The 15977-nt window shown below is 34.1% G+C and overlaps 2 protein-coding genes across 2 annotated transcripts in view; one reads left to right on the top strand and one right to left on the bottom strand.

The window, feature by feature from the left end:
- The first annotated feature begins 7949 nt into the window (after positions 1-7949).
- Positions 7950-11984, top strand: LOC140893049 (protein RETICULATA-RELATED 4, chloroplastic). The gene is made up of 8 exons (XM_073302126.1): positions 7950-8635; positions 9990-10058; positions 10385-10516; positions 10602-10655; positions 10745-10789; positions 11143-11282; positions 11473-11598; positions 11684-11984. The coding sequence occupies exons 1-8, from the start codon at positions 8060-8062 to the stop codon at positions 11739-11741; spliced, it is 1200 nt and encodes a 399-aa protein (XP_073158227.1). The 5' UTR covers positions 7950-8059; the 3' UTR covers positions 11742-11984.
- Positions 11985-13743: 1759 nt separating this feature from the next.
- LOC140876234 (uncharacterized) overlaps positions 13744-15977 on the bottom strand; it is a 48583-nt gene continuing 46349 nt past the window's right edge. The window contains exon 3 of the mRNA XM_073280142.1: positions 13744-13895. Coding sequence (XP_073136243.1) covers positions 13803-13895 — 93 coding nt within the window. The 3' untranslated portion in view covers positions 13744-13802. The remainder of the gene's footprint in view (positions 13896-15977) is intronic.

Raw genomic sequence — 15977 nt, 5'->3', positions numbered from 1 at the left:
CTTCGGTATTGATGACCTTTCGGTGCTTTGCACTCCTTCTTATTGAGAGTTGAGACTTATTTTTGTTCAGAAGAACTCCTTGTTATCTTGAGAATCGAAGAAGTTGAAGACGCTCGAGATGCAATGTTAGTTTCCGATTTGAGTCTCACAGTGATCTTCTTGCTTGGAAGATCTAGCATCTTTTTATTTGCTTGGAAGATTTCAGTAATCTGTTCTGATCTTGGAAGATAGAAGTTTTGATTTTCGCAGTTCGAACTGATTTTGAGTTGGGAAAAAGAGTTTTAGAGGACGATTAATCTGAATGCGAATTCTATTGTTATCCGGAGAATTGATTGTAACAGCTAAGAGTTTTAAGCTGAATGATCTGTTCTTATTTTATCTACTTCAGTTGTCCTCTTTGACAGATGTTTGCTGCACTTCTGTTAGATTCTGGAACAGATGGAATGTTTATCTTGACTCCTTCATTAGACTTCGAACCAGAGTTGATTGAGAAGATTGAGAATGCTTTGGAATCTGATTCGACCTTTCAGAATCCGGTGAAGATAGATCTGATCTGAGTATAATATGAGTTTCAGGTTTTTATTGATGCCTTATAAGCGAATAACTTTTGTTGTGCCAGATGTTTTGTTTGAGACAGAGTATTAGGAGATTGGCGTTTTGAAGTTTATTCAGAGTTCTTCCAGATGATCGGAAGATGTTTGATGAATTGAGGAATCAGATCGAATAAAGGATATTGAAGCATGAAGTTCGAAGTATGGCTTCTGATGTTATGAATTGTCAACAGTCAGAGAGAGAACGATCCGATTTTATGTTGTACAGTCTATTCTGATTCAGAATGGAATTGGGATCACAATTCGATGATTTTCATAGCAAGGCTACTTTGTTGAGTCTGAGATGAGATGTCATCGGAGTATCATTGAACGAGTGATGGAATCCTCCGATAAGAACTCTCGATTCTAAGAATTCTTGATTTTTTCTGTAGAATGACTGTTGTTACAGAATAGTATGAACGAACTCTCGAAGCTTTACAGTTGATGTATTGGATTGTAACCCGAACTGGTTGATGTGCCAGTGGTTATTGAACGACTGAAGTTGTTCGGAATGAACTTCTAGATTGGTCCCGATTGTCAGAACGAGTTCGACACTGAATGGGGATCCGAATTTTATCTTCAGGAAGTTCGTGAAGAGAACTTTCTCAGAATCGTTTCCAAATTGAGGTATGGTCGTTTTGAACTTTTGACAGGCCGTTTGATTTGACGAATACTCCGGTATTGTTGAAGAATTTTCTGTTGAACGAATCTCTCAGAAGTATTAGTAGAAATTAGGAATTCTTATTGATGAATTTCTTGCTTTCTGGTTATGAGTATTGTACTGATCGTACAGAGCTTTCTACAATATTTTCATAATTGTACGCCGATCAGTTGTTTGCTAAATTCAATGTTTGAATTCTGATTGGACCGAATGAATTTCTTTGATCTTATTATCTGATGATGGAATTTCTGATTATCCGCTCTTTTGTATTCTGAGTTTCAGTACTGACGATCTTGCAGTACTTGGTTTTCTTCTTATTGAGATTTTGGAATTATTCTTATTTCATCTACTGTCTGATTTTGATTGATTGATGGATAGAATCCATTACAGTTTTCTGTACAGAATGATTTTTGATGAAGAACAGAGGATTGATATCTGCTCAGAGGTTTTCAGATGTCATGAATTGCCGAAGTCTGTCAATCTAGACAGAGATCCTTGATGTAATTGTTCTTTCGGCATAGACTTAGAAGAGACTTTTTACTGTTGATTCAACTATTTTCGATTCGATACCCTCAAAACGACGTACAGCCAGATCAGATGATTCGAACTTTAGAGGAATTGCCATGAGTTGTAGTGCTCGACTTAGCACTAGTTGGGAGAATTCTTTATTTTTGTGGAAGCATCGTACAACGATAGCGATCAGATGATTACACCTTTCTGGAAGTTGTACGAGGAGAGATGAAGATCTCCTTCCTTTTGATATGAACTTTCTATGTCACAGGAGTTAGAACGAAAGAAGATTCGAATTGTGACTGAAATTGGAAGGATGTTCTGACGAGGATGAGATGACTTTTGATAGATGGACGGAATGTTGATGAATTAATCGCCTAGAGCTTTTGACATTATCTTTTGTTGAGATGCCGAACTGATTGAGACGAATGTTTCAGAGTTAGATTGGAAGCAGATTTTGAACTTAGTTCCGATATGTAAATTCTTATTGCAGCCTTGTGACTCAAGCCTCGACCTTGTGATAGAATTATGTTTGATTTCGAGGACGAAATCGATTCTTAGAGGGGAAGAATTGTAACGTCCCAAAATTATCTTAATGGACGTTATTTGAGATAATCAGAGATTTTAGAAGTCGAGGGCCGATTCGATTTGGATCAGGGACTAGAATGCAATTTTTGGAATTTTCAGGGACTAAAACGCAATAAATGGATTTATTAGATATTTAAGCATGTAATTGGATTTCTTTTCACTCCCATCCCTTCTCCTCCATCGCCTCTCACCATTGAAGATTCCCCATTTCAATTTCAAGCTTTGGGATTTCCTTTTTAGCTCGATCCGTCCGTTGGAATTTGATCTGAAGTTGATATCTGCGATCGCAGCGACGAGTGCTCCGTTTGGAAGTAAGTTTATCTTATTTCTGAGAGGTTTGAATTTTTGGTTGTCTTTAGAATTGATTTATATTCGGAGAGGATGATTATGAGATAGCCATGATAGTATATCTAAGACGGTTCGAAGAAATAACGACGATTGGAATTGATATGATTTTTTGTTGTGAAATTTCGAAAATGGAGCTTTTAGATTTGAAGGATTTGAATTGTTTTGATGATATTGAGATGATTATGAGTATATTGGATTGTTGAATTGCTGTCTGCGTTTCCGGTTTGATCAGTTTATAGCCGTTATGCCGTCAGTTTGAGTTTTGGATATCGTTTCGATGTTTTGATCGTATCGGGTTTGATTGAGCTTTTGATGTCGATATTGATCCTTATGAATTCTTCTGATAGATTGAATTGAAGTCAGCAGAGTTGCGAGATAGCAGCTTTGGTCAGTTTGGAAGATTGAAGTCGGTACAGTATCGATTTTCTTATTTATCAATCGAAGAAGTTTGATTGAGTTTTGAATGAATTGTTTTGGATTTTGATTATTATCCTTATTATTGATTTTCAGATTGAAGTACCTTCGAAATGAATAAGGTAAAAGACGACTTAGACTTGAATGAAACGATTAACTCGAATTAGACTGGATTCGAGTGTTCCAAAGAAATCACATACTTGCATGATTGAATGATTATTTGAAATCATGATTGAATGCTTAGTTGAAATCATGATTGAATTCTTAGTTAAAATCATGATTGAATGCTTATTTGAATTGGTTATTGAATTTATGATTGAATGCATGAGATGACATATGCATTCATATTGAGCCGAATGATTATTCGTTTTGAATTAGACGATCTGGTGATTATAGTTGAGTGATATTGGTTAGCATATTTTTACCAATTGTTGAGAAACACTCTCTATAATGCTCCGGAGTCTAGAGGATTAAAATATGCCTCGTCCACCTCGAGAGTGTAGTCGGTGTGATTGTTGGATATTTTAACCTCGGGATCCCAAACCGAAGAAAGAAAGAAAGAAAGAAAGAAAAAAAAAAAAGAAAGAAGAATTCCATTTGATTATCTGAGTCTAATAATCCAGAAGTTTTAAAGACATGCATATCATTTCAATTCAGTACTTGGATGAATTACTTGATTTAATCTTGATGTGATAGATATTTGGAAGTTGATACATGTCATGAAATGATGTATTTATTTGATATGCATGATAGTCTCTTTTCCTGGGAATATTATTCTCACCGGATTATCCAGCTGTTGTCTTTGTTTGTATGTGTACTTGGCAACAGGTGGGGCAGGATCGAGTCAGAGACGGCAGGAATAGAACGAGAATGAAGATTAGAAGTGAGACTTCGAAATAGAATTGGAAATGCATGCCAATCTAGTTTATGTTTTGAAATCATGTTAGAATTCGAATGGGTTGTATTTGATTTTGAAGTATTGAATATTAGAATCGATTTCGATTGATGATTATTGATAATCGAAGATAGTTCATTGATTGCATGTTACTAGATTCGGAATCGAGCAGGATAGAATTTTGAAGTATGATTTGATTATGGATTAATGCATGAAGTTGAGCTATGCATGTTGAATGATTTATGGATTGGAGTTTGAAGCATTGCCCTGTTTCTGTTAATTTTTCTGTTGCCCAGGGTGCGCTCGATCCTATGAAATGCTAGGATCGAGCGCAGCCCCTATAAAACTGGAGGCAGTGACTTTGTTCAATTGGTGCGCTCGATCCTGGCTTTTTTCCGGATCGAACGCGGCACTTATTTTGATCTCGGCAGAGAGTTCAGGAATATGGTGCGCTCGATCCTGGATTTTTATAGGATCGAGCGCAGTACTGTTCACAAGAAAAATAATTTTTTTTTTAATTTCATTTGACGTCTTATCTTTTGGACTTTGAATGGTTCTCGATAGGACTAACTCTTGATTAGATGATTAGAGTCGGGGTCTCACACTTATTGTGCTCTAAAAGTCTTAACTAAGATATTACATACTCTCTAATCTCTATAGGAATCCAAATTTATACCTGCGTCCGTCGTTAGTCAACTGATGGCGACTGCCTCAAAACTTAGGCACAGCTCCGCTGATATCCCCGAAGCGCTCTGCCACTCCCGAATTTCCAGTAGGACGCCTAGAAATCCCTAAAAGTCGAAAAGACTACTAGAATTGAGAGAAAAGAGAGGAAGGTGCGAGTTCAGAATTAGACATTCAACCTCTATTTATAGGCGCAGTTCGAATCGTCCGAAGCCTGAGATCGGACAGTCCGAACTCTCCAGTCAACCCCCTCTAAACAATTGTCCTGGCTGTGATGTCACTGCTAACATAATATGATCGGAGCATCCAATCCAAGCCTTCGGAGCGTCCGATCTTAGCATCCTATCCAATCAAATCCATATCCACTTATCTGGATGTGATCGGATCGTCCTATCTCTCTTCGGAGCGTCCGATCTGCATGGGGCCTCCGAACTAGGCTCCGATCTGTTTGGAGCGTCCGAACTTGGTTCGGACCATCCGAACTACCCAAAACCCAAAACTCTTCCGCGCCCTTTTTGATCATTCTGAGTTCGTTCTTCAACTTTTAAAACCCATTTGAAGATCCCTTAATGATGTTTTAGCCATTTACACATAATTAAACACTTGATTAACTTAATTTGGAGACGAGTTACTACATTAGGTGTCAAGGACACACCAACACGTGGTAGATTGAAAGCACCGATCAAGAGTTCGGAGCGTCCGAACTGCTACAGCTAGTGAGGTGACAAAATGTTATTGACACGTAGTATTCCTGCAAGTTGGATTGTCCGAAGTGCAGGATCTGACCTTTTGAAGTTTAGTTTGGAGCTTCTGAAGACAAGTATATAGAGATGTGGCATACATGCAAGTTCGGATCATCCGAACTAGGGTTCAGAGCATCCGAACTCCGTCTATAAATACGTCGAGAAATCCTCACAATAATGTGTGTTTTGAGGTGTGAATTTGATACAGTGTATATTTTTGTGTGTTTTAGTCTTGTACTCGAGGGCCGGACGATTGCAAGGTTCTACGGGACTTGAAGTGGAGTTGTGCCAAAGTTGTGACCTTCGACATCAATGGGATGAGGACAGACACATTTATTGTCCGAGATCCCTAATAGATAGTGGGAGTATCTATTATCTTAGTTAAAACTTTTAGATCAATATTAATGATATTGTTTTCACTTGTCTTGTATTAATGGACTATAGGCAACTAGTTGTAACACATATTAGTAGTTAAGGTACGTAAGTACTAACTGAGATATGCATCGAGTATGCATGCTTATATGTTGCGTCTTATGTGTTATGTATATGTTTTACTACTTTATACATATGTTGCATGTGAATATATCATGTCGAGCATGTATCTACTTCGAGATAGTCGTTGCGATAGGGTCGCTCAGCCCTATATTCTTGTTATATGGTCGAAAACCGAGATACTTCGTGTTGACGGGGATTGAAGCTACGGTGATTTTGACGAGTGAGGAAGATATCCAACGAAGTTGATACCAAATTATACTACTCACTCATTGATGCTTAGTTCTGAGCAAGATTTGATAGTTGACCATTTACCCAGTCACATCATTTGCATACATCATATAGGTTTTGTATACTCAAGTTTACGTATTAAATGATTGTCGCTCACGTCTGTGTTTTTAAAGCTGGACACATCACATCCGACGGGGCAGTTGCAGGTTGTTCAGGAGTTGGAACAAAGATTAGTCGTGACCAGGACCTGGGGGCAAATGTTACCGGTGGCTTAAATTAGGTTAATTATAGTTTTTCGATTGTGTTTTATTATTTAGTTATCTTGAGTTTTAAGTTTAATTTTAGTTGTATTTTGTCGGATTGATATTTATTTAGGTTCAGTTTACTCTGATTGTGTTTATTTATTTAAGTTAATTGCATGCCTAAGTTTCTGATTAATAAATGATTTGGGAATATTTAATACAAATATCGTTTTACCAGAGTTTTGTCTAAGAAGTATTATTTTAAGACACCGTTTGGTTCGAGAATAGGATAAATAATATTTGGATAAGTAATATAATGTAATAAAAAATAAATAGAAAATGATAGTTAATTTAGTATTTGATTTGATTGATAGATTATAGTTTATTGGATTTGATTGATTGAATTTTATATTAAAAATATAAATTACCATTTTGTCCTTTTGAGAATAAATAAAATATGAATAATATTATTTATAAGGGTAATATAATAATTTAAATTTAATTATTTGATTGATGTAAGATAAATGATTAATGATTTGATTGATATAAAATAAATAATTAATAGATGGATAAATAATATGAGGAGAAGAAGGATAGTATAAGTTGTACAAGTTGTATAAGTACAATTTGTACTTGTACCAAACGGTACCTAAAAATATGCAACTCAAAAATATTTAAAAATATCTGAATTCGGTTTAAAATAAAACACGACCATATTTGCCCCATTGCTAGTTATACAGAAGAACTAAAATCAGTGCATGACTCGTGGAACCTAGTCTTAATTTAGAATAAAGTATCCATTAATTTAAAAACATCATATTATTGTAAACGAAGTTTAGTCTTGGAATATTGGATTTTTGTAGTCTAATTAATTAATTAATTAATTAAAATTTGGAGTAACATTCCAGTGAGACGGGTCAACCAAGGGCGGAATTATATTAAAGCCCGGGTAGGCCCGAATTTTTTTTGAATTTTGTATATAAAAATTTTGAATAATTTTGGTTTAATTTGGTGGTAGTTCGGATAGTTCAATTCAAAATATTAAATGATACGAGGGTTTATAATTTTAGTCCGGATATACTAAAAATCCTGGGTCTGCAATTGGGGTCAACCTTAGCCATATTTATAATAATAAGTAATACTTTTGGCATAAAATATAATATTTTTTAATGAATAACCCATATAAGAGACTCGTCTAAAAAAATGACCCTTGAGACCGCCTCATATGAGTTTTTGTCTAAAATTTGATCTTAATGTAATAAATAGAGTTGTTTTACATTTTTAGTATTTTATTTTTGAGAAAGATATATATTATTGAAGAATTTGAAATAAAACGTAGGTTTAGAGCGAATAACATATAGCTTATTATCACAAAAATCTAAAAATTTAAACGAGTCTCCGTTCCAATCCTACCTCATTTACATATACGATATGAAAATCTTAAATTTGAGATTACAAATCTAAATTCAACACCAAAATTATAACCAAAAAAGAAGAAAAATTAGGCCATGGACGGTAAGTAGGTGCAGCTGCACCTTCCGCAGTGTATAATTTCTATTTCTAAAACTCCACCAACCTAAAAAGGACTTTCGCTCCCAGACACCGCACACCCAAAAGTGCCCGCCGCGCCAACACAACCATCTTCACGCACAGCCGCCGAGATGCCGATCTCCGCCACCCTTAGCTACGCCCCATCACTACCGCGCCATCTCTGTCTACACCACCAACCCAGCTCCTTTCCGCCACCATCCTCCTCCCTCTCCCTAAAACCCAACACCCTTTCTCTTTCCTTAACCACAACAATCCAGCGCCCGCTATTCATTGCCTTCTCTGCCAATGCCGCCACTACAAGCTATGAGACTGACTCCGAATTGTCCGTAGGCGGCGGAGGCAACGGAAAGGCCGGAGGTGGCGTTGGAGGTGGAGGTGGAGGAGGAGGAGGCGGTGGCGATAACAACGAAGGAAATGATGATATGGACAAGAAGAAGAACAAAGAAGAAGCTTTGATGGCTTTGGCGGAGGCTGGGAGGAGCATCGAGAGTTTGCCCAAGGATCTGAAGGCTGCCATAGAAGACGGCAGAATACCCGGATCGATAGTTTTGAGGTACTTTGATCTTGAAAGATCGGGGTTTATGTCGTGGCTTATGAAGTTCGGAGGATTTAAGGAACGGTTGTTGGCGGATGATCTGTTCTTGGCCAAAGTTGGTATGGAATGCGGCGTGGGAATATTCACTAAGGTACTCCAAATAAGACAAACAAAAAAGAAGTTTTAAAAAATTCATCACTGGTTTCTTTAATCCTCAATTTAAACACATGATCTTGATCTGGGTTGTTCTCTTTATATTATGTGTGAGTTATGTTTACTTATCTTGAAACCCGGAGGGAAATCAAGAAGTTAGAGATGAGGGGCCAATTGATGGGTTTCGGGTAAATCGAAAATCTACGTGAATTTGAAATTCTTTTAGTTGGGGTGATGCTATGTGTTAAGCCAGCTGGTTCTCCGGACGCCACCCCACACCCTTTTTCATAGTTGAAGAAGGTGGTGAAATCCCATGTTACGAAACTGAGTGCAAGGGGAAGTAAAACAAAGAATGGATTCATATGGGGCAGCTTTTGTTTTTTGAAGGGTGTTTCTTCGAAGGTTGTATCATGATATTCAGATATGACTTTTCTTCTAAGCATACATCTTGATCTTCTTTAATGTAATCAATTCAAAAAAGCCAGGTAGTAAATAATTACTATTATATTGTCGTTCCCCATTTTGAATGTGGACGGGATGTATCTCAGTTCGTATTTAATTGGCATGTCAATATGTAGGTCGATGACTGCCTTTTTGTAACGTGGTCTGGCACTTTCAACTCAAATTTCTTCTTCGTAAAGTTCTTCCCCTCCGCAGGCTGTTTTCTGGAATATTGTCACATTGAGGGAAAATGAACCGGATCATAGTAAAAATCTAAGGCTCGAGTTCTGCTTGAATAAAATATATTCGAGTTCGAGCTCGATTCAAAGCTCGAAAATTTCAAATATTTTGGCTCGGCTCAACTCGAAATGAAGTTCGAGTTCCGCTCAAAATATTCGAACTTATTCGTTAAGCATTCGAACTATTGCTCAAGTATTACGGTTTGAAACTTCGTTCAAAAGCTCGAAATGTCCGAAAAAGTTCGAAATGGGTATATATTTATTATATCATTATATTATATTATATTAATAAAATATTAAGGCTCGCGAACTAATCGAACAAAATAATTTTGGCTCGAGCTTGGCTAGAAAAAAAGTTCGAACATGTTCGGATTCGTCTCGAGTTCGACAAGTTCGAATGCGAATCAAATATTTATCGAGTCGGCTCGAAAAGCTCGCGAACAGGCTCGATTCGTTTACACCCCTAGAGGGAACTGAAAGGAGACTGAACCGGCCTTAGTTTATACTTCGCACTTTCTTTTGATACATCTCAAGAATTCATAGGTAGAGTTTTTAATCTTGGAGTCATCGCCCAGTTTCAGTATTCTCTTTAGCTTTTACTCCTTACCTTTCGTATTGTTTTTGTAATGTGCTTGGTTTGCATCCTCACTACTGATTATTTTTTTCATTCAGACTGCCGCAGAATACGAGCGTCGCAGGGAAAACTTTTTCAATGAACTGGAAATTGTTTTTGCTGATGTGGTACGTATCTATGATTCTGTGTCTCATTTTTTTTAAAATCAGTATTCAAATTCCTTTATGTTAATATATCACAATGTATAGATTATTAAAAAAGAAAAAAGATTTTGTGCAGATTGAAGCATTTAATTGATTAATTCAAATAATTCGGGATTTGAAATGCATTACTTCTTGTGAAAAATATTATTTGCAAAAGTTAAGGTATTTGTTTTCTTTTCGGTGGCATACCAATTGGCGCTAAGTTACTTCTGGTTAATATATAGGTGTAGAAGACTTAGATTTATAGAAACCTGGTTACCGTCCCATTTTTTTTGTTTGCTTTTGCTCAGGTGATGGCCATCATAGCAGATTTTATGCTTGTCTATCTTCCTGCTCCCACAGTTTCTCTCCGCCCTCCTCTGGCTCTCAATGCTGGACGCCTAACTAAATTCTTTTACAGCTGTCCTGACAATGCTTTTCAGGTCAGTTTTCTCATATATGATTGTTGCTTCATTAACACGTAAAATATGAACCAAGTGGTGAAATTCTTGTTCAATCTCATTGCAGGTTGCTTGGGCTGGAACCTCATTCTCATTGTTACAGAGATTTGGTGCTATAATTGTAAGGAGATCTCTCTCATTGGTTTCGAGAAAAAATGTAAATTTAAAACTTTGAACTCGCATCTCATATTTTCACGGCCTTTTCTGCAGCGAAACGGGGCTAAGCTATTTGCTGTTGGCACTACTTCATCGTTGGTAATTCCCATTTGCAAGCACATTAAATATTGGGCCAAACTGTATAAAAATTATTGTTGCTGGCAACAGTTCAATACCAATGCTTAAAGCTGTACAATAGTCTAGATGCTATATTTGGAACTCTATGTATACCATGGACAGTCATATAATCGCAGTTAAAAAAAATGATGGCACTGGTTGCTCCCCATCATTGATTTCTGATTTATGGATCTAGATTCTTTTGGCTGGCGTGTATCAGATCTTACGACTGTTAGTCCATGCTTCCCCATTTTGTGTCAATTCTATATTAGATCCTACTTTTTTGCTGCTATTTCTGGTGAAAGCTTAAAATATTACACTTTGTTAATACGTAGGTTGGTACAGTGGTGACAAATGCATTGATAAATGCCCGAAAGGCGGTCGAACACTCTTCTGGCAATGAGGTGGAGAATGTTCCTGTATTATCAACAAGTGTCGGCTATGGTGTTTATATGGCCATATCCAGCAATCTTCGGTATGCAAACTAATTATGTAATCCTTTACCTTGTCCTCTGTCCTATAATTATACCTGTATCGACTTCCATGTTTCTTGATCTTTCCCAAAATTCTTTAAAAATGCGGATAGAAAATAGGACACAGGCCGACTTCCGTGTAGTATGTCCCAGCAAAATCTTCTGCTGTAAACTTCTCTGTTTATTCAACAGATACCAGGTCTTGGCTGGTGTTATCGAACAGAGATTTTTAGAGCCATTGCTTCATCAACACAAGTTGATCTTGAGTGCCATCTGCTTTGCTGTTCGAACGGGGAACACGTTTCTTGGTTCATTGCTGTGAGATTCTTCACCTATTTCTTCCACCCTTTTGTCGGTTCTCCTTTGCCTTAACGATTCGATTTTACTTCAAACCGTTTTGCAGGTGGGTCGATTATGCCCGTTTTATCGGTATCCAGAAAGCTCACGATGCAGAATCATAACTGGAAAAAATTTACCATCAGTTGACATTTCATGATGTGAGTAGTTTATGTGATTTATTATAGCTCCGTGTAGCTGTATGCTGTTGGATAATAGTGCAAGTTCCTATTTTTATGCTGAATATTGTTATTCATCATCTAGTTATGGTAAAACATTCATTTTTATATCATGTAATCTTGAATATTTTTTGGAAAAAAGTAAAATACGTTTGTACTAGAAGTGAAATGATCTGATTTAAAACATGGGAAGTATATAATCACGTTGTGTTTAAGTTGAGGTAAGATGCAGAGTGAATTATTTATAGTGCAAATTGCTCAAAAATCCCCAATGCAAACATGTTTTGCTCTGCATTCCCTAGCCACTTTTTTGTACTTCAAATTTTGTTAATTTGTACCACATTTTGTAGGATTTTGTACCACATCTTGTATGGTTTTGTACCACATTTTATGACTAGGAATCCCAAAGCAAAACATGTTTGCATTTAGGGATTTTTGAACGAATTGCCCTTATTTATATAGATAAATTTAAAAAACACCAAGTTTATTTGTTACCATAAAGCTCAAAAATATTTGTGTTTTTAACCAACAGGATTTCACTTTCAAGCATGGATGTTACTGACTGGATTGGATTGGATTGGTTCCATTCGAAACTGAAATAAATTGAATCGGATTAACATAATTGGAATCATATATACATATATATATATATATATATATATATATATTAAAACAATTTAAGATATTTATTAAGTAAAGTAATCGAAAATAAGTTATTCATTTAACTGGACCAGATTGAAGTGATTCTGGATTCGTTTTCAATGTAACCAACCTCATAATTCGATATTGTTGGCGGATTAAGTTCATCGGTTCTGGACCGAACCAGATTAAATCCAACTGCTTGGGTTCGGAATCAATCCGATAAGATTTTCCAGTTCATCCGATAACGATTGGCTTCGCGAAGCCAGAAAATCAAAATTAGAGGGAGGCGAAAATAAATATTCTAATATAATTATATAAATATAAAGAGTAAAAATTATTTTGGTATACGAAGTATTGATAAAATGTTAAATTGATGTATGAACTATTGAAAATGGTTTAATTGGTATATAACTAAACTTAAAGTAAATTTTACCACTTAAATTGTTTTTAAGATTTAATATTGTTATTAAATTAAACTAAATAAATATTTAATTTTTTAAATTATTTTATTTATTAAAATTGTAAAAATAAATTAATATTTATATTTTATAAAAGAAAGTTGTATATAAATGAAAAGGCATATATATTGATAGGATCGAAAAATGTGTGTAGAGGGGGTGAATACACACTTTTAAAAATTTTGAGCTGGAATAGCTCGTTTTTTAAATGTACAAAAATGAACAATGCACCGAGATATTATATCGAGTTTGGTTACAAAATTAAGCGAAAGACACTCAACATAATCCTCTAAAAACCGATTAAGCATTTTGGAAATAGTTTGAAAAGATTGCAAGTTGAGATAATAAAAACATTTTGGTTGAAGCATTGTATCAAATACTTTGTGTGCAACATTTTGGTACTTTAAAGAAAATATAAAATGTTTCAACAAATCATCCAAAAAAAAAACAATAATAAGTAAATGCGATAAAGTAAAGAGACACCAATTTGTTTATGGATGTTCGAAACTCAATCTCCTACGTCACCCCTTCTTCCTCCTAAATTTTGTAAAATTTTATAAAAGTTGTTTTAAGAATTAATATTTGTCTGAACAACTATTCTATAAAAACATTTTAACATTTCTAAAGTAAATTTGTCCATTTTTACTTTCATAATTCCATTAAAAATATTTAAAAATAACTCTCAATTGTTCTTTAAAAATTATATTTAGGAAAGAGTTTTTAAAAATATTATTCAAAAATGATCTGATCTAACACGTTGTACTGTATAGTATAGCTAACGTACATCACGACAATTTATTTCAAAAACATCTCATATAATAAGTATATATTGCGACATCCGAATTTTAAATCCATTATCATCGTCTTAGTCGTATATCTTTTACAGTCCCGAAATAGTTTCGATCCATCATGCAATAATTTCATCAACCTCGCATTCTCTATACTTGAGTTCAACCATCGTGCCTTGGACATCAACATCGCAGCATTCACATCGATCCATCTGAGATGGTAAATCAAATACGTAAACGTGTCATAAAAATGAGAGTAGGATTTCTGTAAGACAATTTCACGGATACATATGCATAAGATTGGTTGACTCAATCCATATCTGCAATGAAAACAATATTTTTGACATAAAAAGTAATGTTTTTCATGAATCGATTCAAATATCTGTTTAACAAAATGTGGACCCGTGAAATGATTTCACAATATTTTCATATAAATATATATATATTTATTTATATTATAATAGTTTCATGCCTTAAAATAACTGTTTTAGTCTTTTATGTGTTAGGACTGAATTACACCTACCTAAAATTAAGAATTACACGTCTTTCCTATTGAAAATCTATTTACGCCACTTTGACCCATTTTTTACCCCCAGTACACCTTTTGGAGTAATGGTAAATTGTGTTGCACTTTTCAAAATTTTATTATTTACATATGCTTCATAATTTTTAAACTTTTATATAATTCATTTTATATATATTTTAAAAAATAAAATATTTAAACTTTACACACGCATAATGTGTGCCAGGGTGACTAGTATATATAAAAATTGTATATTAATTTAATTATGTATGTATAGTCCTTACAATAACAAAATGCAATTTTTTTAAAGAATAATGTCTTCATAGATGAAAACGAACTAATACGTACGTACGTACATATCTTTTCACATGATATATGAAGGGTGAATTAGTGTTCAGTCCCCAAAACCAAAGTCAAATTAAGAATCAGTCCTTTGTCAGAAAAAAGTTGTTTGCACTCCCTGGGCCCACTTTATTTTTTTTGGATAAAATTAAGTACAAAACATTGAAAATATGATATAAATACATGATATTTGAGAACTAATTGTTCAAGATCGAGTACAAAAAATAAGATTTTGAGTATAAAATCTAAACATTTTTATTAATGTGAACTTGCAACATATGTTTGAGTACACAAAAATCATATATTTGTACCAGATCTAACACATTGAGTACTCAAATATCACATATGAGTACTATATTTTAAATATTTTGTACCGATTTCCATCCAAATAAGATAAATGTGTTATTAATGTCAATATTTTTTAGTACTCGAAAATCATATATTTATACCAGATCTAACACATTTGATACTCAAAATCTCATATATTAGTACCGTATTTCTAATATTTTGTACCAATGGTCATCTAAAAAAACAAATGTGTCATTATAACAATATTTGATTACATATTTGAGTACTCAAAAATCATAAATTAGTACCAATATTTGAAACAGTCGATACTCAATTACCTTGTACTTGTACCGTATTTTTCATGTTATGTACCGAATTTCATCCAAAATAAAACATGTGGGCCCAGGGAGTTTAAACAAAGTTTTTTCTAATAGGGACTGATCACCAAATTTGATTTAGGTTTGGGGACTGAATGTTAAATTACCGATATATTATATGAATGTGATTTAAATTTTTTTTTGTGTGTATTAAATAATATTTGTGTAAAAATTTAGATATTATACGAAAATTTAAAATTGTATAAAAGTATAATTATAAGAATATTTAAAGAAAACAATTATTCGATTAAGATTGAGATAACCTAACTCTATGCTATTGAATTAACAATGATAGACCTTTTCTTTTATACTAATAAATTATATATGCACGTAAATTAATTTTTTTATCTAAAATATAGTTTCATATTTTTATATAATAAATTGTATATGAAATATAATAAGATTAAAGTAATTTATATTTAATACTATGTTTTTTTTATTCCTTAATGATATTTTCCTAATTTTAATGAGATTTTATTTTTGAGTTTTGTCTTTCTAGACTTGTTATTTTCTAGATTTATAATTATTCTTGATTAGTAAGATATTATTTCTTTGTATTTAAAAGAGTTTATTTCCTAATGAACTTGGTTTCCTTATTGTGTAGGAATCTAATTAAAGAATACTATTAAAGCTTGAAAACCTATCTATTTAAGGATTATTGCACGCATAGAAATGAGAGGACAAGAGCAACGAAGTGAGATCAACAAAGAGATTAATTCAAGACATAACTGAGAGTTGATCAAGATTTTCCTGAAGAAGCTTTA

The sequence above is a fragment of the Henckelia pumila genome, chromosome 1 (genome assembly GCF_033568475.1).
Source record: "Henckelia pumila isolate YLH828 chromosome 1, ASM3356847v2, whole genome shotgun sequence".
Taxonomy (NCBI): domain Eukaryota; kingdom Viridiplantae; phylum Streptophyta; class Magnoliopsida; order Lamiales; family Gesneriaceae; genus Henckelia; species Henckelia pumila.
The sequence above is the reverse complement of the archived record's forward strand: the minus strand, read 5'-3'. Positions and strand labels throughout refer to the sequence as shown.